Here is a 26,350-nt window from a genome sequence, read left to right as displayed (position 1 = left end):
ATGCCGGGTCCCTCCCTCCCCTCCCTTGTGTGCCACTCTCTCCCTACCTCCCCTCCCTCTCTCCCCTTCCCTTGCATGCCACCCCTCACTTCCCTAGAGACTCATTTCTCCTTCAATGCAATACATTTGAAATAGCAAAATAATAATTGCCAATTTCACCCTTCATCTTATTTATCATACTTATGCCTTGTTGATCCCAGAGGAAAAAAAATACTTCAAAAATACAGGATGATAAATGGTTCTGTAAATATAATCCTCGAAACTGTCCTGTGAAGCATTATGCACAAAAATAGTATATTTGGGAGCAATCTTGCATAAGAGGCCCAGTCTGGGATTTGAAAGCATTAACACACACACACACACACACACACACACCGCACTCCTCCCTCCACACACACAGACATCATATTCTCAACCTTGATAGCTTCCTGCAGACAAGCTATTTGCTCCACAGGGTAAATTTACAGGGAGTACCTCTGAGGAAGGTTAGGAAAGCAGCGTGGGGCAGGGGGTTACCTTGCCTACAATCCTGCATCATGGCCTTGATCCAGACCAGCTCATCCCACCCACAGGTACTACTGAGAGTGTGAAATACCACAGAAGATCCATTTACAGATCTCCCAACTTCATATCAAATTTTGGTCTCAACTTCACCGAGTTTTTGTGAGAATGAAAGGGGAGCAGAGATGAGCTTCTTGGGAGAAGAATGAGATACAAATATGATTAACAATGCTTATAATTCCAAATCAGCACAGTTAAAACCTCAACCTTCTTGTTGAGGAGAATCTTTTATTACATTCGTATACCACTCTTCTTCCAGTGAATTTAGGTGGTATACATGATTCTCTTTTCCTTTATTTCATCTTTATAACAACTCTGTGAGGTAGATTAGGCTCAGAGAGAATGCCAGTCAAACTGGTTTCGCAAGCGTAGTCTGACTCAAACACTATTACACATTGGTCTTCAAACACACTCTTTAGAATTAAACAACATTAAAATTAGTATTAGGCCAAATGATTTCCAGCCTATTGTGTGGAAGGTGCAATTCACATACAGCAGTTAATGACGCGGCTGATGACTGCAGTGTAATCAGGGGGGACATCACTGGGGTGAACTAACTCCACACAGTGTTGGCTGTTTTCGCAATTCCATTGCAAACCTAGAAATAAAAGAAGTGCTGTGGCATGACTGCAACAGTGTAGGGCAGGGGTCCCCAAACTACGGCCTGGGGGCCAAATGTGGCCCCCTGAAGGCATTTATCCGGCCTGCCAGGCATGGCGGCGATGGCTCCATTCATGTGCAGTGGGGGCTCGAGGGAGAGGAGGAACTGACCCCAACGGCTGTTGATTGCAATTACATGATGGCACCCCCAAATCTCCATGAATTTTCTGACCCAGAGTTGGAAACCTTACACGTGGCAACTCCTGCTCCGCCCTTCCCTCTCAGCTACTCCATGTGTTGCTCTCAGGCTTTCTGTTCCGCCTCACTCCCATTGGCATCAGCCAGACTGGTGAATCGCTCGCTGGCTGTTGGGAGGAAGAACCCAGGAAGATACCTAATCCTGGGTTAGATAGAATGCTTCATTGGGAAAGTTCTGCCTTTTTTTTTTTTTTTTTTACAGGGGAAGGTATTCCACAGCCTCCCCAACAATATTTGGAGTCCACCCTGTGCTTGACATACTTTGGTCACTGTTCTAAAAATAGACCATGACAGAAAGGCTGAAAGATGAAATCAAACATTTTACAATCATTTGTGCATAGGAATTTGTTCATAGTTTTTTTTAGTCCGGCCCTCCAACAGTCTGAGGGACAGTGAACTGGCCCCCTGTTTAAAAAGTTTGGGGACCCCTGGTGTAGGGAGTTGCCTTATATCACCTGCCTCAACAGGGCTGCGTTTCAGTCTTCAACCATAGCCACTGTTTCCCAAGCAGTGCCCTACGGGGATGGGGTGGTATAATAAATCGAAAAAAATAAATAAATAAAATAAATAAGCACAAACTGGATCCAGATATGCTGGTATCAAGAAGTTCTCCATTGCCCAAGCAGTGATGTTATCTTTTTACTCTGTGGTACTAATTATACTTCAAGACCCAAGAGTTCCTCTAGTGACACTTCTTTGTAGATGCAAAATGAAACTCTATACATATCCAAAACTATTTCTCCATGGCAACACATTAAAAGAAAGCAGAACACATTTATTTTGACATCTACTAGATTTTAAGCACTTTATCATTCATTTGATAATGAACAACATAAGCTTGGCTGATTTTGCACTTTCTAATGTTCCATGGCTTAGTCCGGGAGCATACCTGCTGTGGAGCTTCTCACCCTGCTTGTAGTTCCCTACCGCTGCCCGGCTCTGTCCTTCGCCCGAGTCAGGGCAAGTGAGGGAAGCTCCGAATAGGTCCCCACAAGCTCGGTGCTTTCCCATAAGCACTGCTTAAGCACCATGAGCTCTTCCATAGTCTCTTTCACACATGCGCAGGCAGCCTCCATTTCCTGCGTTTGGATTGGCTGAATCTTGCCCCATTCTCCCCACTCACTTTTACTATAGTTTTACATGACTCTGAACACAAATCAGGCACTGGGAATCGGCGTCTTCACCCCCCCATCTAAAATCCTTGCATGTGCGATGGGATCACCGTCCTCCACCTCCCCTCCGTCTAAAATGTACATCTGAAATCCTTGCATGTGTGAGAGAATCGCCGCCCTCCTGTTTGCGGCGCCTGCACATGCCGCTTTTCTGCCCAAGGTTTCTCCCTGTGTTTTTTTTTCACTGCAAGGGGGGGGGAGGGCGCCGCTTCTCAGCAACCGTCCATTGGTGGAGCAGGCCAGAGTGGTGAGGTGGGAAAACTTGCTCTGTTTCTGCTGCGGAGAGTTTTGCATGGCAGTGGAAGCCTCCGGAGTAACAAAGGGGCATTTCAAAAAGACCTCAAACTTTGTGGTTCAGGAAATTCACAGAGCAAAGCCTTTGCTGCAGGGTGGCTCCGGGGCAGAAACGTGGCAGCCACACTGCAGCACCAGGGGCTGTGCAAAACTCTCGACTGCATCGGGGCAATTCCCATGCCAACAGAAGGGCAATTTCAATGTGCAAAATCGGCCCTTGATAACTATTTTCCAAAACTCATATCTCAAATAGCTGTAGAAAACATCCCAAGAGCATTTTAATTTGGAATGCTATCAATCTCTCTCTAAAACTCTACAACATATTTTGAATTGCTTTTATGCACTGAGATAGGAGCTATTTTGTGAAAGGTAATGAATGTATCACAGGATTATTTTCAATATGGAGTGATGTCAAGTCTTGTTGAAAAATGTCTACAGAGAAAACTTGCCACTGGAAGACTATCTTTAAGTTCTATACTTTTGTCACTAAAACATTTAATTAAGATAAATGAGTCAAAATTGTGGGAAATAGATTAAGTTAGTGCCACCAAAAGTAGGTATCCCAAAGCAATTCATGCCTCATTAATAAGATTGATGAGCTTGAGAATATACTTTAAACAATGCCAACTTCTTGTGGTTAAGAAAGCCTGGAATGGTAACTAGCTATGATAACCTATGGATTAATTTTGTAAGGAGGTATTTTGAATACATGAGAACATTTATTTTTTTAAAGAATGCACTTGTTAGTTATAGGGCTACCAAATGTGTCCTCAAGCATCACATAATAGGTCAGGCTAGCAGCAGAATAAGCTAGAGATATGGACCAGGAACAATACAGCTCACACTGCCGGGGGGGGGGGGGGGCACAATTTCAGGTGAGTGGGACGGCCAGCCTGGGGTTGCTGTCCTGGCTGCACAGATACAGGAGGGCTGGTTCTGATGGGAGCACCACCAAATTAGGGCGGAGCATGGTCATGACCCCTCTCCAGCCAAGGGAAGGATTGCTGTGGGAATCCTTCAGGAGCACATTTACCACATAAACTGCAGAAGCAGGTGTTAGATGGCTATTATGTGGTTGTTTTTTCACTGCTCAAACTGGAGGGTGAGGCCAGGGTCTTGGGGTCAAAGTCATTTTAGCAGCATTCCAAGAAAGGCAGTGCCAAGAACACTTTTGTCAATTGGATAAAGAGCTAGGTGGTGTATTTGAGGCTGGTGTCAGCCACATTCCCAGATAGGGCCTGGCACCTTGCCAGCCATTTGAGCAATGTGTCACCATCACACACTTTAGCTGGGGATACACCAACCATCAATTATAATGAGGCCTTCCACCAGAGAGCTTCCCTCAAGCAAAAGGCCTTGGGGGGATTTGATACAGAACCAGATTTGACTGGTCACAATGGACCCTCATATCAAGGCTCAAGGTGACTCTGAAAAGTGCAAATTCTCCACTAGGCAGGATAACCATTTCTGTGTTTGCTGAGATTTAAACAGGGAAAGTGCCACAGGCCAAAATGCAGGTAGAAGCATGCCTTGTGAGCAAGGATGTAGGTATGGAGGGGGGGGGGGGAGTTTCCTGAGTTCAACCACCCCAATTACATGTTCGAAGCTCCGCCCCCCTCCCACCTACCCCGTTTGTGGTTTTTTTGTATTTTTTAAGTGTTTTTTAATTTTTGGCCTGCAGGGGGCACAGCTTTTAGGTTAGCAGCACTAATATTTCCGGGATTTTTCAGGAGACTCTCCTGATGATACTGCCTAAGTTTGGTGAGGTTTGATTCAGGGGGTCCAAAGTTATGGACTCCCAAAGAGGGTGCCCCCATCCCCCATTGTTTCCAATGGGAGCTAATAGGAGATGGGGGCTACACATTTGAGGGTCCATAACTTTGGACCCCCTGAACCAAACGTCACCAAACCTGGGTGGTATCATCAGGAGAGTCTCCTAAAGATACCCTGAAAGTTTGGTGCTTCTAGCTTAACAATTGCACCCCTGACAGCAGGCACCCCTCAAATTTCTTCAGATTCTCCTTTTAAATCCACCCCCTTTGGAAGGAATTTAAAGGGAGAATCTGAGATCCCCAGTTTATACATTGAAAGTGATGCTGTTTCAGGGTGAGGGATAATCCACCCCCAAACAGCATCACTTTCAGTATTGTTTTAACTGGGGACCCCAGATTCTCCCTTTAAGGTGGATTTAAAAGGAGAATCTGGGTTCCCTAGTTTAAACACCATTGAAAGTGATGCTGTTTGGGGGTGGATTCCAGGATCACAGTGCCCGCTCATGGGGGGGCGCAAAACTCAGATTTTGCACCGGGGTCCATTTTCCCTACCTTTGCCTCTGCTTGGAGGGGAAGGCGGAGAGGACTGCTAGCTGGGAGCCCAGCCGGTGCGGGGGGGGGCAGGGCTGGGGAGTCCCTGGCCTTGGATAGTTGCTTTTTATTTTCATGGCCCCACCCCCAAACCCACCCCATAAAAAATCTATACCTATGTCACTGCTTGTGAGGTCTGCTTTGAGGGAGGGGTGGGGGATTCCTGCCTCCCATTTAGGGTACCCAATCCACCAACCTCTCAGGCACCAGGAGGGATGGGGGATTGGGTGCATCAGGCAATACCACAACAACTCCTAAGTAACAGCTTCCTGGGACCGGGCATCTGACAGCTGGCCACAGCCTCTGTTTGACTCCCCTTTTTTCCTTGGCTGCTATTCTGACCAAGCTTTTACCACTTACCTCTGGCAGGGTTTCAGCAAGGTTTTTTGTATTCCCTTCTCAGGCCCCTATGTCACCAATTGCAGTGGCAATTTAAGATCAGCCCGGGATTTCCCATGGGTAGCTGCTGCTAAGGTTAGAAAGGAATGTACAGCGGGACAGGGTTGCAGGTCCTTTACCAGAGCTGCCCATATACAACCTTAGGGTATCCCCTTTAGCGGGTGGTCCATAGGTGGAGTTTCCATGGGGACATATGGGGTCATATGTCTGCGGGTGACCACCATTTAGTCCACCAGAAAATTGCCCCCCACACTTCTAGCCTGGGCTACCTCTGGCTTGTGCCGTGGCTGGGCTCAATGGTGAGGCAGCGGGCGCTGGCTGCATGGAGCTGGTCAGCAATGTGCACAGGCAGCTGCCCCCCCCCCCCGTCAGCCTGATGGGCATTCCGCTGCCTGAGGTGGAGGGGGCACAGCGAACTATGCAGGCGCTGGCCAGAGGCCAAGAGGGAAGTGGCACAGCTGCTGCAGGAGGTACTGCTGCGCAACTGTGCATGAGGCACTCCAGGGCAGGCAGTGCCCTACAGCCCCAGCAGACAGGCAGTCCGCAAGGCCAGCCAAGGGGGGCAGCTGCTCGCACACGTTGCTGACCAGCTCCACAGAGCCAGTGCCCACCGCCGTACCATTGGAATGGAGGTGAGAGCAAGGACTCCCAGAAGGGAGAGGCAAGGTGGGCAGGAGCATTGCCTGCTCTCAGTGGGAGCAGTGCTGATGAGTGGGGGCTGGGGGAGTGCGGAGAGGAGGTTCCAGTTCTCTTCCATGTGGGTGCAGGGGAAGTGCCCAGTGCTCCTCTGCTGGATTCTTTCCTCCTCTCTCTCTCTCTCTCTCTCTCCTTTCTTGCTTTCTTTGTCTCCCCTTCTTTCATTCTCTCACCTTCTTCCTTTCATTCCTCCCTTCCCTTTCCTCCCCTTCTTTCTTTCCCCCTTTTTCTTCTTCCCCCTCTCTTTCCTTCCTTCCCTCTCTCTTTCTTTCAGATCTCACCCCCTCCTCCTGAGGAGGAGTCAGCAGTTATGCTGGCCACCGTAGGGAAATGTAGTTGTGTGGCCCCTTTTTTTACCAGCATTTTTGGTGGTCTGTGTGAATCAACTTTTCTGCATAGGGTTTATCACCTAGGCAATTTGAGAACTCCCTATCTCTCCCCGCCCCATCCCAATTTTGTACCAATTGTTGAAATCCCTTCTATAGTGCTCGTCTTAAGGGCTTTTGTGTAAAAGTTAAAAGTTACTACCTCAGTCTCTGCATCTATACCAAGCCTGATGCTGCTCCCACCCTGGTTTAACAGAGTATAATGCTTGAGAGTATACCCTTGAAAGCAGCCATTTTTTCCTGGAGGTTGGCAATTATGTATTTCCTTGTTTACCTTTCTTAAAATTTCACTTCTGCACACTTTGATTAGCCTTTACAATGAGTGGTTCTGTGGGGAAGAAGGCATCTTCTGGGTTACTGTATTCTGAGATGTCTGAAAAGGGTTCAGGAAGCAAGAGGAATATCAGTTCTACTGAATTGAAAGTATGAGCTGACACATTGCAAATATGGCCAGCAACAATTTATGGCCACATTCAAATATGCAAGCCTTCACTCGACGCTGCATAACATTCTATCAACATTCTAACACCCCATGAACACCCCATGAACATTCTAACAACATTATAGACATTCTATGGGGGACTAAAGTTACAAGATGAAAGTGGCATCATTTTTGTACACTTAATTATCCTCCTTAAAAATATCTTCAGGAGAACAGGACCATAAAATTCAAATTAGGAGTAATTTTTCTGTGTGAACAAAAAGCCTGAAGTTAATATGGGTAATTTGTAGCTGATATCTTGTAAATCTTTCACAGCACTCTCCAACTTCAGGGTAGCATAATAAGCACATTTTAAGTCAGTAAGATGTCTAGCTCATGGGCAAGATTAGTTATCTACAAAACCACCTGCCTGGTATAATTTAGATGATTATGCTGAATGATGTGCAAATGGGAAAATATGTTTAAAAGGTTTGTCCTTAATGCTATTTACCAAAGACAATATGGAAGTTCAGTTTAACTCTCAAAGAGAACAAAATTCTATAGTTACTGATGAACACACTTGCATCAAATTCTCATTCTTTCCTCCACAGTCTCATTCAATATTACTCAGCTTCTCATTTCCATATTTAATTCCTCTTTTTCAGTATGCACAAGAGACTAAGATAGCATAGCAAGTGCTACAGCACTCTTTGTACAGTGAAGGAATGGGCAATTTCACCCCCCTAAAATTAAGGTAACATGGAACTGGGTCTCCGTACAGATGCCCGAACAGACAATGCACCAGTAAGAAGAGTTCTTCTGGATCATCAGAACAAGCGTCTTCCTAGTCCAGTAACCTGACTTACACAATGGTCTACCATATGCCCATAAGCAGAGCAAGAAGTCAACAGCCTCCTCCAGTGGTGGGATTCAGCAGGTTCACACCACTTCGGCAGAACTGGTTGTTAAAACGGTGCTTGTAAACAATCAATTGTTACATTATTTGAATTCCCACCACTGGAACCAGTTGTTAAATTATTTGAATCCCACCACTGGCCTCCTCCCATAGATACCTCCTAGCAACTAGTGTTTTGTGATGATTACCTATGACAGTCTGAATCTGTGAAGCAACAGTGCAAAATGGGCAAACTCAAAGATGAATTAGAAATCCAGGAGGTTAAGGGTTATACTACACAAAGGAATTAACCAAAATATATCTTGCATTCAGCAGTGCACTTAAAAACACATTTAAAACAGAACAGGCTTCTAGGCCTTACAAGTCACAAACTATGCAGTACATTTTACATCTATTACAGTTCCTGTAAGCAACACAGCTTAATCCAAAGAAACAATATACATGGACCAGATGTTTTTCGGCCAAGAAAACCATCCTCAGTGATCACAATCTACTAGTATATACATGCTAGAATCTAGATGGAAGTATAAATTGGTGTTGTAAGACATGTGAGCTTATATGATTGTCTGAAAAATTAGTTGTAGATCAAAATGGAGCCAATTAATAAACATAATATTTGAAAGAAATATGCTAAATCATGGCATTAGTAAAATTTTAAAATTACATTAATTCCAGAATGCATTATGGATCTGTGATCAGATCTCAAGCAAGCAATTTCATTGGAAAATGCAGCCAGCAAGGCTGACAGAGACACCGAAGCAAGGAAGAGGTATTTTAACTCTCCCTACCATTTCCCCCAATCAAATGCAGGCCCTCCTCATGGCTGTTCTATGCCCAGCAGAAAGAAAATGAACATATACATATTGTGCTTATTTTTCCCCAACCAGGAATAAAAATGAAAGGTGGAATGCCAGTCTAGATCCGCAAAATGAAAGAGGGTGGACATCACTTCCCCTCTCACTGTGGCCCCTCCCGAGGTTCTTTTTCCAATATATAATAGTTGAGAGATTGGATCATATATTCCCAGTGTTTCAATATAGGATAGCCCTCACATTGCCTGTGTGCATGGAGGTTTCATTTAGCCACCATGGCTAAATGGTGTTGAGAAACTTTCCTAGACCCATTTTAAAGCCATCTAAATAACTGGCCATTGGAAGGAAGCAGTGAATCTGAGCTATGGGTTCAGAATTGTTTTGCAAGCCGTTACCCCTCCTTACCTTTACTGCATTGAAGCAAAATCCATACAGAACTATCACAACTATAAAGCTTCGAGAAATGCTGTAGAGCGAAGATATCATTCCAGCAACAGCTGCAATACAGAAAACAAAATGTAATACTACCAAACCTGGCTATCACAGCCATAATACAACACAAAACTATGGGGGACACCTGCATTTATTTTAATGTTTAATTTCAGGCTATGCCTGGTTGGAATACAATTAATACATGCATTACTTGAGTAGGAGAGAGTAAGGGGTAACTGCTGAAATATGATCTTTCATTCACAAATTGATTACACGTTAAAGGAAATCACAATATCTAGTTTGAATATATGAATAAGAAAGACTACACCAGGTAAGCCAAACATATAACCCACTACATATACTTCAGAGGGAAACGCTAAGAAGTGAGCTTTGCTAGTTAGCTAAATACAGTGATCAAGATCCAGAATAACAAAATACTAGCAGCCTTTCTCTCTTATGCATGATCCTATGAAATAAATTATTCTGATACTTTAAACTGCTTATATCTCTCAGATGTCCCCAATTTCAGAACATCCTTTCAGTTAATTGCCTTTCAGATTGTTATAATCCTTGGAAAGTCCATGGCTGGTTATGCATACCCTGCCTGTCCCACAGCTGCTTGCTCTGCATCGGGCTCTCCTCACATTTTTCTTGCTACACGAGAGGAAGAGCCCCAACTGCAGCAGTCATGTTCACCTGCCTCTTCTTCAGGATCATCGGGGTCAGTGGCATTCCTGCCTAGGGACAGGGGGTACCCTCTGTCCCCGGGCGCCCCCATTTGGTCACATGGGGGGGGCGCCAACATTTCAGGGTCGTTTGTGTGTTTTTAAAGTTTTTAAGTGTTTTTTCACGTTCTGGCCTGCAGCGGGCGCATTTTTAAGGCTAGTGGCACCAAACTTTCAGGGTACCATCCAGAGACTGTCCTGATGATACCACGCAAATTTGGTGATGTTTGGTTCAGGGGAAGCAAAGTTATGGATGCCGAAATGGAATGCCCCCATCCCCATTGTTTTCAATGGGAGCTAACCTGAGATGGGGGCTACCCATTTGAGGGACCATAGCTTTGGTCCCCCAGAACCTAACTTCACCAAACTTGGGTGGCATCATAAGAATAGTTAACAGATAATACCCTGAAAATTTGGTGCCACTAGCTTTAAAAATACACCCCTTCCAGGCCCCCCAAGAAATTTGCCCAAGATTCTTTGTTTTGCAGTGACTTTGCTCCATTGTAGCCAATGGGGAATTTCTGAGTGTGTAGGCAGGCTGCACATTTTTGAAGATAGAGGCACCAGACTTTCAGGGTGGCTCCAGGAGGGTCTCCTGGTAATAGCATCCAGGTTTGGAGACCTTTGCTTCTGGGGGTCCAATTTTATGAGCCCCCAAAAGGCTTATTTTGTTTCCCTGCTCCTGCACATGAAAGCCTGTGGGCTGAGTTCTCTCAGAACTCTCTCAACCCCCCCCCCCACTCCAGAAGCAAAGCTCACCAAGCTTGGATGCTATTACTCAAGGCCTCTTGGAACCACCTTGAAAGTCTGGCACCTCTATCTTCAAAAATGTGCAGCCAGCGCTTACACACTCAGACATTCCCCAGAATCTGCCAGGCTCTTCAGCAAGTTCTGTGGTGGAAAAATTACTTTTCCCACCATAGACTTCAATGGGGCTTTCTGTTATGCCCAGATGGCTCTGTGGTAGAGGTTTCAACAGGAGGCACTGTGGTAGGGATCTCGCTCTGGGTGGGGGCATTTCCTGTAGCTGCTGGTGTAAGTCTCCTGAAAGGAACCAGCCAAATTTGCTAAAATGTGTGTGGAAGAGGAAAATGCTGTGGGCACTGAGTTGAAGGTGAACCTGATGCCCACAGCATTCGGCCATCACAGGCAAACTTTAGCAAAGTTGGCTGGTTCCTTTCAGGAGACTCACACCAGCAGCCCTGCAGGAAATAAGTGCCCCCACCCAGAACAAGACCCCTACCACATTGCCTCCCATTGAAACCTCTACCACAGCACCAGCTGGGCATAACAGAAAGCCCCATTGAAGTCTATGGTGGGAAAAATAATGTTTCCCACCACAGAACTTGCTGAAGAGCCTGGCAGATTCTGGGGAATTTCTGAGTGTGTAAGCACTGACCACACATTTTTGAAGATAGAGGCACCAGACTTTCAAGGTGGCTCCAAGAGGCCTTGAGTAATAGCATCCAAGCTTGGTGAGCTTTGCTTTTGGGGGTGGGTGGGGGCGCTGAGAAGTTCTGAGAGAACTCAGCCAGCAGGCTTCATGTGCAGGAGCAGGGAAACAAAATAAGCCTTTTGGGGGCTCATAAAATTGGACCCTCAGAAGCAAAGGTCTCCAAGCCCGGATGCTATTACCAGGAGGGCTTCCTGGAGCCACCCTGAAAGTCTGGTGCCTCTATCTTCAAAAATGTGCAGCCTGCCTACACACTCAGAAATTCCCCATTGGCTACAATGGAGCAAAGTCACTGCAAAACAAAGAATCTTGGGCAAATTTCTTGGGGGGCCTGGAAGGGATGTATTTTTAAAGCTAGTAACACCAAAATTTCAGGGTATCATCTGTTAACTATTCTTATGATGCCACCCAAGTTTGGTAAAGTTAGGTTCAGGAGGACCAAAGTTATGGTCCCTCAAATGGGTAGCCCCCATCTCTGGTTAGCTCCCATTGAAAACAATGGGGATGGGGGCATTCCATTTCGGCATCCATAACTTTGCTGCCCCTGAACCAAACATTGCCAAACTCAGGTGGTATCATCAGGGCAGTCTCTGGATGATGCCCTGAAACCATGGTGCTGCTAGCTTTAAAAATGTGCTCCCTGCAGGCCAAAAAAACACCAAAAATACCCCCCAAAAGCCCAAATACCTTGCATTCGCATTTGTTCATATTTGGGCAGGACATAATTGGACAATTTTTGTCCGAATGTGCCCAAATTTGCCCAGATTCCAGCCGAATCTGCTATTTGTTTCATCTGAATCTCCAACCCTCAAAAGTGATGCTGTTTCAGGGTGGGATCCGCTTTCAAACAGCATCATCACTTTCTCTCAATTTTCTGTTTTAACCGGGGACCCCAGATTCTCCCTTTAAGGTAGATTTAAAAGAAGAATCTGAGTCTTCCCTAGTTTAAACACCATTGAAAGTGATGCGGTTTGGGGGGTGGATTTCCAGTGGAGGTGTTTTGTGAGAGATGATGCTGACATTTCTGTTTGGTAAATGTTCTTGCTGGGGTGATTTGGTGAGGGGATTTTACATGCTTCTTAATACCCACTCTGCACTGGCTTGAGTTGTTTCTCAGGCTAACAATCCTACCCTTTCATAGGGGTTGTTGTGGGATTAGGAAATTAGGAAAAGAGTTGGTGGGGAGAGAGCCATGCATGTCTTTAATGGGAGTGGGAGGTGCTTCTTTGTGAGCTTTGGTACAAAAAATCATTGTTTGGGTCAAGTGATAGGAGGGTGGCTCATACCGGGCGGGGCACCAAACTCAAGGTTTTTGTCCCCTCAGCAGTTTGCTCTGTAGGTACCTCCTGATCGCTTTCGGTTACTATGTTCTTCAAAAAAAAATGTTAATTGTTTTTTCATCATTGTTTTTATGCATCAATGGAACAACATGATTAAAATTAGGGGGGGAAAGTGTCCTTCTGATTCCCTGGAGGTGTGGGGGAAGCAAATGGGTGAAGGAATACAGGCAGATACAAAGCAAGTAGTACTTGCTGTGTAGGTGAGGAAAGGATCGGACTTTCCTTGCTCATCGAAGACTCAGGTCTTCTCCCATTTGCTGTGAGATGAGTGTAGTGGAGAGAAAAAGGCATCCATAAGGAAAAGTCTGCCATGATGTGAATTGTAAATTCATGATTCAGACACAAAGTGCATAATAGACCTACGGTTCTCATTGGCTTCCTCGGGATCAACCAAAATGTTGAATTAATTTGCTGACAGTTGTATCCATGGATGTAGGTAAGGGGGGGTTCTCGGGTTTGAACCCCCCCATTCATGTCCAAAGCTCCGCCCCTCCGTTTGTGGGTTTTAAAAACATTTTTGTGCTTTTTTGGTTTTCGGCCTGTAGGGGGCGCATTGTTTGGGCTAGCAGCACCAAACTTTCAGGGATTGTTTGGGAGACTATCCTGATGATACTATCCGGGTTTGGTGAGGTTTGGTTCAGGGGGTTCAAAGTTATGGACTCCCAAAGGGGGTGCCCCATCCTCCATTGTTTCCAATGGGAGCTAATAGAAGATGGGGGCTACACCTTTGAGGGTCCATAACTTTGGAACCCCCGAACCAAACTTCACCAAACCTGGGTTGTATTATCAGGAGAGTTTCTTATTGATACCACCCAAGTTTTGTGAAGTTTGGTTCAGGGCGTCCAAAGCTATGGACTCCCAAAGGGGGTGCCCCCATCCCCCATTGTTTCCAATGGGAGCTAATAGGAGATGGGGCTACACATTTGAGGGCCCATAACTTTGGACCTCCTGAACCAAACTTCACCAAACCTGGGTGGTATCATTAGGAGAGACTCCTAAAGATAGCCTGGAAGTTTGGTGCTTCTAGCTTAACAATTGCACCCCTGACAGCAGGCACCCCTCAAATTTCTCCAGATTCTCCTTTTAAATCCACCCCCTTTGGAATGGATTTAAAGGGAAAATCTGAGGTCCTCAGTTTAGAAGAAGAAGAACAGTTTGGATTTATATCCCCCTTTCTCTCCTGTAGGAGACTCAAAAGGGCTTACAATCTCCTTGCCCTTGCTCCCTCACAACAAACACCCTGTGAGGTGGGTGGGGCTGAGAGAGCTCCGAAAAGCTGTGACTAGCCCAAGATCACCCAACTGGCATGTGTGGGAGTGCACAAGCTAATCTGAATTCCCCAGATAAGCCTCCAGATTCAAGTGGCAGAGCAGGGAATCAAACCCAGTTCCTCCAGATTAGAATGCACCTGCTCTTAACCACTACGCCACATTGAAAGTGATGCTGTTTCAGGGTGGGGGATAATCCCAATTCCCTTAAACAGCCAGTATCACTGTCATCAATTGTTTAATCCAGGGGACTCCCAGGATTCTCCCTTTAAAGTGTGGGATTTAAAAGGAGAATTTGGGCTCTAGTTTAAACACTCATTGAAAGTGCGATGCTGTTTGGGGTGGATTCCAGCATCACAGTGGCTGCCCGGAGGGGGGCACAAACTCAGATTTTGCACCAGGGCTCCATTTTTTCCTCTATGCCCTCCTGCCCAGAGAGAGTGAGTGGGCAGGGCAGTGGGAGTCTGCAATCCCCACCCTCGAGAGCTGCTTTTATAAGCCGGCTAGGCCAGGGCGGGCTTGGGGAGGGCATGGCCATGCCCTGGGGGCGGGTGGGGGTGTGGCCTCACCCCCGAGGCCCCCCCCCCCCCCCCTAAAAAAAATCTATACCCCACGCTATATACCTACCGAAGTTGTATCTACCAATTTCTGAAGAGATAATTGTGGTGACCAAACTAACACTAAAAATTGTATTAGTTACTCTTCAGGTGTATCATGGGAAGCAGAGTATGGAAAAACAGATTCATCTGCAGCCATAAAAACTTGGCCACACTAAGCTACTCAAGAGAATACAGAGAGCAGCGTGATACAGTGGTTAAAAAGAAGATCTGTTATGTACCACCATTTGACTAAGGGCCAAACAGGCAGGAGGCAGGAGGCAGCAAGGTTCTTATGGAAATGCTGTGAGAATCTCCCACCTGAGAATCCCCCCCCCCCACTTGCATGGCATGGCAGCAGCCTATTACAGGATCCAGTCTAATGGCAGCCACCTGGGGAATCCACCATAATGGTGGACAGAAGGAGATGGGAATTGAATGCTTTCTGCTTGCTGTACTTCTCATAGGCAAGTAATAAGCATCTGCAACCTGGGTTACGGGAAAAATGTTGCTAACTTAGTGATTTTCATTTAACCCAGGTTCTGGCCATTAAAATGGGTTAGAAACGTTTCGGGGTCAAGTTCTGTGGGAACTCCCCCAAAACGCTTTTAAAAGGGGCCTCAATCCATTTTACTTGGTCTGTGCAGAATCACCCCTTGGCTGCTGACAGTATTTCAAAGTAGAATTTAGCCATTTAAAAATTGCTGTGAGAGCTGCACTGTGATTGGGCTGGCAGCAAAGTGGCAACAGTTGATTGTGTGTCCTCCCCCCCCCCCTTTCAGGGTCTTCTAAAGGGTCAAAACAGCTATGGGAGCTGTTTTGGCATTTTAGAAGATTGGGGGGGGGGACAATGTCCTGTGGCTGCCAGGTCATTGATCTGATGAGGATTAGATCTTTGTGGCAATTTTAAAATGGCTCAAGTTTCATTTAAAATGACATTGGTGGGCACAGGTTGTCATGGGCCATCGTCACATCTACTCCGGAGCTCTTTCCCTCTCTCTCCCTAACCTGCCTTACAGTAATAAAATGTGGAAAAGGCAGAGCCCTGTATGCCACTCTGAGCTCACCGGAGGTAGGACACAAATATGCTAGATAGAAACTTCATTTCCTTATAGAAATTACCTGTCTCCTCCTCCAGTGTTTGCTGTAACTGGAGGACAGCCTTATTAATTATATACTTAGTTGAAAATAAATTCAATATAAAACTGACTAAATATCTCATTGCCACTTTCCTGAGCCTTATGAACCAATTTTATTTTTACAGTGTCACTAAATGTATTCAAAAGGAAACATCTGCCAAGGTAATTTTCAGCATGTTTTGCCTTTCCCAAGAAGAGATATTGTTATAGGCATACGGTGTTTATTTTGTTCCATGCATACAGTTTAAAATAGCTAATTGGTTATATCTATTAGGCTTAGGGCCAGACCAGCTGAGATTCTGAGACTACAGAGATCTCAAATGATGTTCAGGGGAAGGGGGGGAGCCATAGAACTGCAACCATAGTGCAGGGAGAGAGCATTAAAGTGACAGGAAGGCATTCTTTTTGGTCCAAATCACCTGCCCTCCACATACATCTACCTGTGATGTTGTTGGTGAGCTAGCTTTCAAAAGTGGAAGGAAGAAGGGAGATCTCCCTTACTTAATCAGACGACACTACTTGTGTGTAAACACAATTTTTCGTAATAAAGTCATATATTTTAAAAGGATGAATAAAAATCAGTGCTCTTGCTTTCAATGTGCACATTTAGCAGACGAGGGAACTTTGACAGGTCCAGCTTGTCAGGAAAAGTTGCACCTGCCTAAATATCTTTTTCTACAAATTTATTGAAGGTACAGGAATCTTGTCCACAGTTACTTCTTAGTCACCTCAACAGAAAGTTGGCTTGATTAATGTTTTCTTCAGATTGGCCATTACAGGGCTATAATAAATTACTTACCACTGCCACCAAATAGCAGCATATCTATTTGTTCCAGGAGGTAGATACAGAAAGTATTAATTTGTGGAAAAAGACCAAGAAGAGAAATAGCAGGAAAACAATATAAAAATCCTGGAATTAAATAAACACAGAAAATGAGATTATTCTTTACATCTGAAAGTCTCAATAACTGGCATTTAGGAAAGGTATACAATGGCCCCTTCCGCACATGCAGAATAATGCCCTTTCAATCCACTTTAAATGCATTTTGCAACTGTGCAGAATAGCAAAATCCACTTGCAAACAATTGTGAAAGAGGATTGAAAAGGCATTATTCTGCATGTGCGGAAAAGGCCAATATGTTTTTGATGGAAGACTTCCCACTGTTACAGTATACACATTTTATGTTAATATAAAAAGTATGAAGAGGATTAAAGGATCAACAAAACCCATTACTATTTTGTTTTATAAGGTTCTACCACATAAAAAGATATAATAAAAATGGATGTTGTTAACAGGTACATTTGCAATGTTTGATACAGGCTAGAAGCAAAGACCCCATTTGATAAAGATACAATTATAACTACACTAAAGCCCATTTCTTCCAGTGCCCAGAGATCATATTGAACTTGTTTTTTGTACACTGCCCAACATATTTGCTACAAGTCAGTCTACATATTAGGAAGTCTTTGTGTTCCCAAAAGTATGATACATAGATTTGTATCAGATGTGCAATAGGAATTTTGTGCCTCCTAGATGCATGTCAGACCTTTCTTACTTGCAGAGGCGTAGCAAAGGGGAAAAGCACCCAGTGTACTGGCACGTCCTCCGCCCCCGTCCTGCCCCAGAATGCCCCTGCCACATCCCCACAGGGGCGCATTCCCGGTGTGTCATGCACCCCCCCGCTCCCTTGGAGCTATGCTTCTGCTCACTTGCACCCACAGTTCATAGCCCCCACAAAGCACCCACAGAAGCACTTTTAATACCCCCATGTCATTTTCATATTCTCAAATTCTTTCATGAAACTGTGTTGCAGCTCTGAGGAAGAAAGGGTAGGGCGGGGTGGATGGAAAAAGGGTTTGCTCAGGAGCAAGAACAAGAAAGCATGAGATGGGAAAAAACAGAGGGAGAGAGAGAAAGGGCACCAGCTGAAAGAGGTAGGGAGACAGCTGGCTGGAAGCAGGACCCATGTTTCAAGCCTGCACAGTATTAGAGAATCAGGCCTTCAGATGCTCAGACCATCAGTTCATCATGCCATCAGCATGGCCAATTGGCCATGCTGGTAGAGGCTGATGGGAATTGTAGTTCCTGAACATCTGGAGAGCCGCAGGTTCCCTACCCCTGGACTAGAGCAAGCCTAGCCTCCTAGATACTGGAGGTAACATTCCTGGCCAAGAGAGAAGCCTAAAGAAACCTTTCTCACCTGACACAGGGACTCTAGCAATCCCCTAGAGAGAGTTCCGGAACTGTCACTAGCTGGAAGAAGCCTAGACAGCCTGAGGGACCAGCAATTCTTATCAGTTTTTGTCAGCATGGCCAATTGGCCATGCTGGTAGGGGCTGATGGGAATTGTAGTTCCTGAACATCTGGAGAGCAGCAGGTTCCCTACCCCTGTTCTAGGTCACCCAGCAGAAATGTAGGAGTGCAAAAACACATCTGGTTCACCAGATAAGCCTCTCCCCTTTAGGGGGAGGAGTGGGGAATCAAACCCAGTTCAGATTAGAATCTTCCTGCTATGCCACCCTGACCAATTAATAGGAGGCAAAATACATGGGGCAAACAGGTAGAAGAAGAAGAAGAAGAAGAAGAAGAAGAAGAAGAAGAAGAAGAAGAAGAAGAAGAAGAAGAAGAAGAAGAAGAAGAAGAAGAAGAAGAAGAAGAAGAAGAAGAAGAAGAAGAAGAAGAAGAAGAAGAAGAAGAAGAAGAAGAAGAAGAAGAAGAAGAGGAGGAGGAGGAGGAGGGAGGACGAGGAGGGAGGAGGAGGAGGAGTTTGATTTATATCCCCCCTCTCCTGTGGTAGGAGACTAAAGGGGCTTACACTCCTTGGGTTCTTCCCCTCACAACAAACAACACCCTGTGAGTGTAGGTGGTGGGCTGAGAGAGTCTGGAAAAAGCTGAGATTCTCAGCCTTAAGGTCACCTAGCTGGCGGTGTTGGAGTGTACAGGCTAATAATGAATTCCCCAAAGTTAAGCCTCCATTAGCCTCTCAGGGCGGCAGAGCTGGGAATCAAACCCGGTTCCTCCAGATTAGATACACGAGCTCTTAACCTCCTACGCCACTGCTGCTCCCTGTCATCAACAGATATATGGCTTCCATTTGGTGCTGAGAGTTCAATTTCCAGGCATTCGGGACTTCATTTGGACCTTAACCACAGTGTGTGAGAAGAGGGAACATAACCCTTCCCGCTCATGCTGTTTTTTCAGCCTGAAATATCTCTGGGAGTCACTATTTGTTCCACCAGTGAAGCTTACATGTAGCCATCAATACATGTTGACATTTTCCTGAGCAGGAACAACAGTAGCTCCCCATAGGTACTTTGGGTCAAGAAAATGTTACAAGAGTCGGGGAGGGGAGTCTGAAGCCTCTTTTTCCCATGTGCAAAATACTTGTTCTAAATTGGGTCCCTAGGAACTGGGTAACCAGCAGACAACTCCAGGCACACGTCTGATCCTAAACCCTTGTGGCAGCTACGTCTGCCACTTAGACTTTATAATGTGTAAATTGTCCCTCGGTCTCTTTACAGAAGAATGATGTGGCAGCTCCATCACACCATACTCTTGTCTCTATGGATTGACTTAGATAGTTTTCAGGATTTGGAACATAGTGCTAAATAACATCACTAGGGTGAGTAGTGAAAAGTTAACTGGCAAAAACAGAAATGTGCAGAAAAGCTTATTCAATTGACTTAACGTTAGGGAAAGTAGGAATGAGGACATGAAAACTGCAAAGAAACTTTCAAAGTGAACAAGCTAAAAGGAAAACAAAGCAAAATCCAAGAAACTCATCTGAGCAAATAGGCACTACTGGTCACCTATTTCTGAAGTAGGGTAGGAGGAGATCAGGTTTAGTACACCAGTGTTTATGGCAAGCATTATCACCTTCCATTTCTACTATCCATCTAAACAAACATAAATCTGAATTTCTATGTAGTTACTTAGAAAGTATCTAAGGCCCCTTCCGCACATGCAGAATAATGCACTTTCAATCTACTTTCAGTGCACTTTGAAGTCGGATTTTACTGTGTGGAATAGCAAAATCCACCTTCAAACAATTGTGAAAGTGGATTGAAAGTGCACTTTTCTGAATGTGCGGAAGGGGCCTAAGATGCATTCCTTCGTTAATATGAGGCACATCTGCCACTTATCATTATAGTAAAAGGCAAAAGATTTAAAGGACCTGGAGGAGGAGGAGGAGGAGGAGGAGGAGGAGGAGATTTATACCCCCAAGGGGATTTTTACCCCTCAAGGGGGGGGAAGGGAAAGGAGATTATAAGGTGGGTGGGGCTGAGAGAGTTCAGAAGAACTGTGACTAGCCCAAGGTCACCCAGCTGGCGTGCAGGTTGGAGTGCAGCCATACGCTAATCTGAATCTCCTGTGATAAGCCTCTCGCCAACAGCCTCAGGGTGGCAAAGCGGAGAATCAAACCCGGTTCTCCAGATTAGAATGCACCTGATCTTAACCACTACGCCAGGCCCTTCTGCTCTGTATGTAAAATCTTGGACAAAAGGATTTAGCCTCTAATTTTCAGGAACACCCTGAGCAATCATACTAGAAGGGAGGTAATCCTGTGTGCACACACATTGGGTTCCCTTGGTCCTCTTCTTCCTTCCTTCCATCTAAGCCATGGCCATGTAAACTATTGTGGGAGCAGTGGGGTTCAAGCTCCTCCAAGATTTTCTGGTGGAGGCAATACCCCTCCCTTCCACCCTCTGCCCTCAGACAGCCAAGCAGCATCATGAACCAGCAACGATCAGGTTCTCCAGGTCATAGAATCACAGAGTTGGAAGAAACCACAAGTCCAACTACCTGCCATGCAGGAACACACAATTAAAGCACTCCTGACAGATGGCCATCCAGCCTCTGTTTCAAAACCTCCAAAGATGGAGTCTCCACCCTCTAAGGCAGAGTATTCCACTGTGCAACAGCCCTTTACTGTCAGGAAGTTTTTCCTAATGTTTAGGTAGAATCTCTTTTCTTGTAGTTTAATCCATTACTCCATGTCCTAGTCTCTGAAGCAAAAGACAAGCTTGCACCATCTTCAACATGACATACCTTCAAATATTTGAACATGGCTATCATGTCACCCCTTAACCTCCTCTCCTCCAGAATAAACATACCCAGCTCCCTTAGCTTCTCCTTATAGGGCATGGAATTCAGACCTTTTACCATTTTGGTCACCTTCCTCTGGACATGCTCTAGCTTGTCACTATCTTTCATGAATTGTGGCATCCAGCATTGAATTGTACTCCAGGTGAGGTCTGAGCAACACAGAATAGAGTGGTACTATAGCTTCCCTTGATCTAGATTCTAGACACTATTCCCCTGTTTGTCTTTGTAGCAATTAAACAAGTTTCTAAGAGAAGCAGGACTGGTTTTGTTTCTTTTTGTACAGATTAGAAAAGAGGCAATCCTCAGTGGATAATACTGTCTATGAAGAAGCAATAAAGAGCATGGAAGGGGTGAGGAATTATTACACTGTACATTTATATACATGGATCTGTGAATATTACTCATGAGTACCAGAGACATCGCTCTCACCAACACGTAGCAAATCATGGGTGCCCTGCTATCCAACAGCAACCTGTTCCTTCTGCTGCAGCCACTACAGGGTGACTCAACAAATTCATGCAGATGCTGTGATCACCAACACGTAGCGATTCACAGGGACCCTGTCTAACACCATGCTCCTCAGCACGTAGGAACCTGTTCCTTCTGCTGAAACCGCTAAAGGGAGAACATGCTCCACTGCTGCGCCACCTGCCTTCTAACACAGCACTCCTCAACACATAGGCTGTGCTGAAGCATGCACACTGTCACCCCGACATTCACACACAACCTGTGTGGGAGCATGCTGAATGTCACCCTCAGGACAACAGACAAGTGAAAGAGAGCAATTTCATGCTAACATTCAATGTGTATGGACAGGTCTACCACAGGACAGTAAGCCTCAAACCGGGACTCCAGCACCATGACTGCACCATGGCTCACACAGGAGGCTCACACAGTGCTATCAGTCACAGACCAGGAAAGGGATTTAGGAGACTGCACCATGGCTCACACAGGAGGCTCACACAGTGCTATCAGTCACAGACCAGGAAAGGGATTTAGGCGTCTTAGTTGATAGTTCCATGGGAATGTCAACTCAATGCATGGCAGCTGTGAAAAAGGCAAACTCTATGCTGGGGATAATTAGGAAAAGGAATTGAGAATAAAACTGCAAAGATTGTCATGTCCCTTATATAAGAAAGCTGTGGTGCGACATCGCGACTTGAGTAGCTGTGTCCCAGTTCTGGTTGCCGATCTCCGTGCTGATATTGAGGAGATAGAAAAAGTGCAGAGAAGGGCAACAAGGATGATTGAGGGATCTGGAGCACCTTCCCTATGAGGAGAGGCTGCAGCGCTTAGACTCCTTTAGTTTGGAGAGGAGGGGGCTGAGGGGGGATATGATTGAAGTCTACAAAATTATGCATGGGGTAGAAAATGTTGACAGAGAGAAATTTTTCTCTCTTTCTCACAATACTAGAACCAGGGGGCATTCATTGAAAATGCTGGGGGGAAGAGTTAGGACTAATAAAAGGAAACACTTCTTCACGCAACGTGTGATTGGTGTTTGGAATATGCTGCCACAGGAGGTGGTGATGGCCACTAACCTGGATAGCTTTAAAAGGGGCTTGGACAGATTTATGGAGGAGAAGTCGATTTATGGCTACCAATCTTGATCCTCCTTGATCTGAGATTGCAAATGCCTTAACAGACCAGGTGATCGGGAGCAACAGCCGCAGAAGGTCATTGCGTTCACATCCTACATGTGAGCTCCCAAAGGCACCTGGTGGGCCACTGCGAGTAGCAGAGAGCTGGACTAGATGGACTTTGGTCTGATCCAGCTGGCTTGTTCTTATGTTCTTATGTTCTTATGTATTGAGGCCCTAAGTAGGACGCTCCACAATATTACTGGCCACAACCATCTTACAGGTGGAGTTCTTTGCATTTCTTATGGGTGGAGTATTTGCATTTCTGCGTTCCACTTTTCTCAACTCCCCGTAGCGAAGCACGGGCATCCTGCTAGTCTAGTATATAAGCTGGTAGAGTTTTGGTTTAAGATTGGAGAGACCAGAGTTCCAGTTCACTTAGCCATGAAACACATTATGTGACCTTGGGCCAGGTACACACTCTCAGCCTAACCTACCTCCCAGGGAGGAAAGAAGTGGGAGGAAAAATTTCCTTTCATATACTAAAGAAATATTTCCTGTAATTGTCTCTATAAAGGAGTTCATGACAAGTTCTCTTTCTGTGGAGTCCCACCGTTCTTTGACTGAGATTCAGACGACTGAGAGTGATTTAAAAAAAAAAACCCCAAACAACTAACTGTTAAAGGCACAATGGGTTTTGAGAATATAATTTAATATTGAAATAATCTATATATATAAAAATCTAACAGTGTGTTTGTCCCTGATGGTCTCCCTCAGAAGCTGCTGGACGGATCGCCCCCAAATGTTCGCAGGACGTCCCTCCCTGTTGCGGGCAGGTAATCAGACCTTCAAACCACTGAAAGTCCATACCTGAGCCAGGTAACACGTCTTTTTCCTGGCGCACCAGGCCATGAAGCTGGCTGTGTTTAACTGTCACCCTTAGAATGTTCGTGCAGCCTGTCTGTCTGTGGCCTGAGGGCTTGGTGTGAGGGCTTAGAATGTTCGTGCAGATGGGCAGAGATGAGCATTGAAGACAGTAAATAGGTAACACTGTTAGGTAATACAACTGGAAGTGAAACACATACACACTTTGCCGTGTGAGACACCAGGTGGGGTTCCCCCCCCTCACACGCAGGTAACTTTCACTCTCTGTGCCTCACCCACTGCTACCACATAACACACATACTTTCATACACATCCAGCTCATCCTCACACACCTCACTCGGCCCTCCCTCACATCCAACCACCACTTACCCACTTCCTCTCCCATATTCGCCACAGCTCTCTTTTACTAAAAGCGAGCTGGAGTTTGCCTTTTTCTTCTAAGAAAATCCGCGGGGTGGGGGCGAACCAACACTACCGGCTCCACTTCTTTGCACGTGGCCCTTTAAGAATCCAGGGAGCTGGCCTCGATCTGAGCGCCTCACCACCCTGACTCTGCTGCCTGACTGGGATAGCCTGCTTGCCCCAGTTCTGCCTTACCCAAGCAAGGACTCTGCGTCTCAACCAGCCTCATGGACAACGGGATTCACAATCTGGACAGTTCCGTTGTGGAATGGGAAGGGTTATCTTATACTAAAAAAACAAGACACCACCATATAACAATGTGCACTGGAAAGAGAAAGAGGGATTCCATTTGACCACCCCAAAAGGCTATGCTGGGGATCATTGGACCTGCATGGACATCTGTGTGGGTTGCGGACTGTGATGAGAAGGACAATTGCCACAGCAACGCGTGGCTGGGCCTACTAGTTTAATATAGATTATTAAGTATGGACATGGACCAGATATAGTAGCACTTTGCCCTCCACTCAGGAAATTGAGAAGTCTATGTCCCTGACTCAGGCTGCCACCTCTCTTTTTTGAATTTTGAAACTACCCATGTGCTAAAGCTTTGAGTAGTCATTACTACAACCACTGTTTCAAAAGTTTTGCTTGGTCCTTCCAAATCCCCCATCATCTTCTGTCCCATTCACCCTCCCGCTCTTGCTTCATCTGTGCTGCTTCAAGAATCTTTAATGAAGAAGGAGCAGAGACTCCCGCTGGATGTTCTGATACATTTCCTCCTTTCCTCCGGGAAGGCAGATAAAAAGAAGGAAATTATTCTCAGATTCAAGAGGAGTTTTAGTCATACTCAGGAGAAAACATAGCACATGCTCCTGGCTCTGTGAAAAATAAGATAAAGTTCTTTTTTAAAAATCCACTACTTTGTTTTGCAACTTTAGTGCTTGAGAAATGGGAAAACTAACAAAGGCAGCTTGTTGCACCTATTTTTTAAAAATTCAAAATGAGGATATCTTGTTTTCCCCCAAACTCAGGCTTTCTGAAGAATCTCTTAAAGGGGAGTCAAAATTAGCACATTTTATTGTAGCTGCTGTATATCCTCCTTTCATCTTTTTCTCCCAGGAGCCATTTAGGATTCCGTCTGAATTATTTATTACCTTTGACAAGAATACAAACATAAGCAAAGAAAAACTGATGAAAGCAAAAGCAAACTCTAATAAAAAAGCTAACCAAAATAAGTGATCCAGTTTTCCTTCACTAAATAATTAGCTACAGTCGGAAGTAACACCACAAATTCAGTCCATGCCACTAATAGTAACTAATAGTCCATGCCACTAATAGTAACAGGACAGACCACTTAGCTCGCCTGATTTATGGCATTCTCCGATCCAAGCCTTAAGTATTTCATGCAAAAATACTGTGCTGTTATCTTAGGAAGGTTATCCAACAACCTAACAGCAATTTCCAACAAACTACCCTAATATTTACTACCACAATTTCCAAAGGGAAAAATAGCTTTCTAAGGCTGCTAGAAAGTCACTGTCAGGATAAACCATATTTTTGTTTCTGGTTTTTATTTTAAAAGTTTGTTGTTTGGGACCCAACAAAAAGTCCACTCCTAAAGTAAATCACATCTCTTCTCCCAACAGTCTCTGTGATCAGTGAGCAACAATCTACAGGTAGTCCAAAAGGTGTCCAGCTGGCCCTGGATTCAACCTAGTGGAATGCTCTGTCTGGTTTGACTAGGGTCCTGCAGGACTTGATGCAATTCCACAGGGCCTGTAAGACAGAGCTGTTCCACCAGTCATATAGTTGAGGAAGGTATGGTTTCCATCATTCAATTGACCTCTCTCCCCTTTACTCCTCCTTTTTCTGGGTTTGCAGTCTGTTCCTACTAGATGTTTTATGGTTCAGGATTTTAGTATACTTAAGGAGAATGGGTTAGTCACCATTTGATATTTTAATTGTAATTTAATTTATGTTGTTTATTGTTTATAATATGCTGGAAGTCATCCTGAGCCTGTGAGAGGAAGGGCAGTATATGTTAAATAAAATATAAATAAATAAAAACATACAATGGTCTTTTGTGTCCTAGAACTTGCAAATAATCCACAGTCATTCTGATAGAATCCTTTGACTGGATCAGGTACTCCTACATGTACAGTGATGGTTTTTAGAGGAAGTGTAGTGTAGCGGTTAAGAGCAGCAGAAAATCTGGAAAAGTGAGTTCAATTCCCCACTCCTCCACATGAAGTCTGCTGAGTGACCTTGGCTGCTGAGTGACCTTGGCTTTCTCAGTCCACGTGAAGAAGGGCAATGACAAACCATCTCTGAATCTCTCTTGCCTTAAAACGTTATAGGGTCACCATATGTTGGCTGAGACATGACAGCACTTTCCATTACCAAACAGTAATACAACATTGGTATCTCTTCCCTGACCTTACAGATTCCTTTTGTAATAGCTGATATTAGTGTTACACTGGTGGGCTGCAGTCTGGACTTAAGCCAGTTTTTGGGTTGGTGTTAAGTCCATTGTGACACATAGAGG

At 45.1% G+C, this 26,350-nt stretch overlaps 1 protein-coding gene across 2 annotated transcripts in view; it reads right to left on the bottom strand.

Annotated features, from left to right (window-relative positions):
- Positions 1-26,350, bottom strand: part of PCNX2 (pecanex 2) — a 163,090-nt gene that overhangs the window by 92,537 nt on the left and 44,203 nt on the right. For both annotated transcript variants that reach the window (XM_048486072.1, XM_048486079.1), the window contains exons 14-15: positions 16,631-16,741; positions 9,284-9,375 (exon numbers count right to left, since the gene is read on the bottom strand). In XM_048486072.1, the coding sequence (XP_048342029.1) occupies positions 9,284-9,375; positions 16,631-16,741 (203 nt within the window). The remainder of the gene's footprint in view (positions 1-9,283; positions 9,376-16,630; positions 16,742-26,350) is intronic.

The sequence above is a fragment of the Sphaerodactylus townsendi genome, linkage group LG01 (assembly GCF_021028975.2).
Source record: "Sphaerodactylus townsendi isolate TG3544 linkage group LG01, MPM_Stown_v2.3, whole genome shotgun sequence".
Classification (NCBI taxonomy): Eukaryota; Metazoa; Chordata; class Lepidosauria; order Squamata; family Sphaerodactylidae; genus Sphaerodactylus; species Sphaerodactylus townsendi.
The sequence above is the reverse complement of the archived record's forward strand: the minus strand, read 5'-3'. Positions and strand labels throughout refer to the sequence as shown.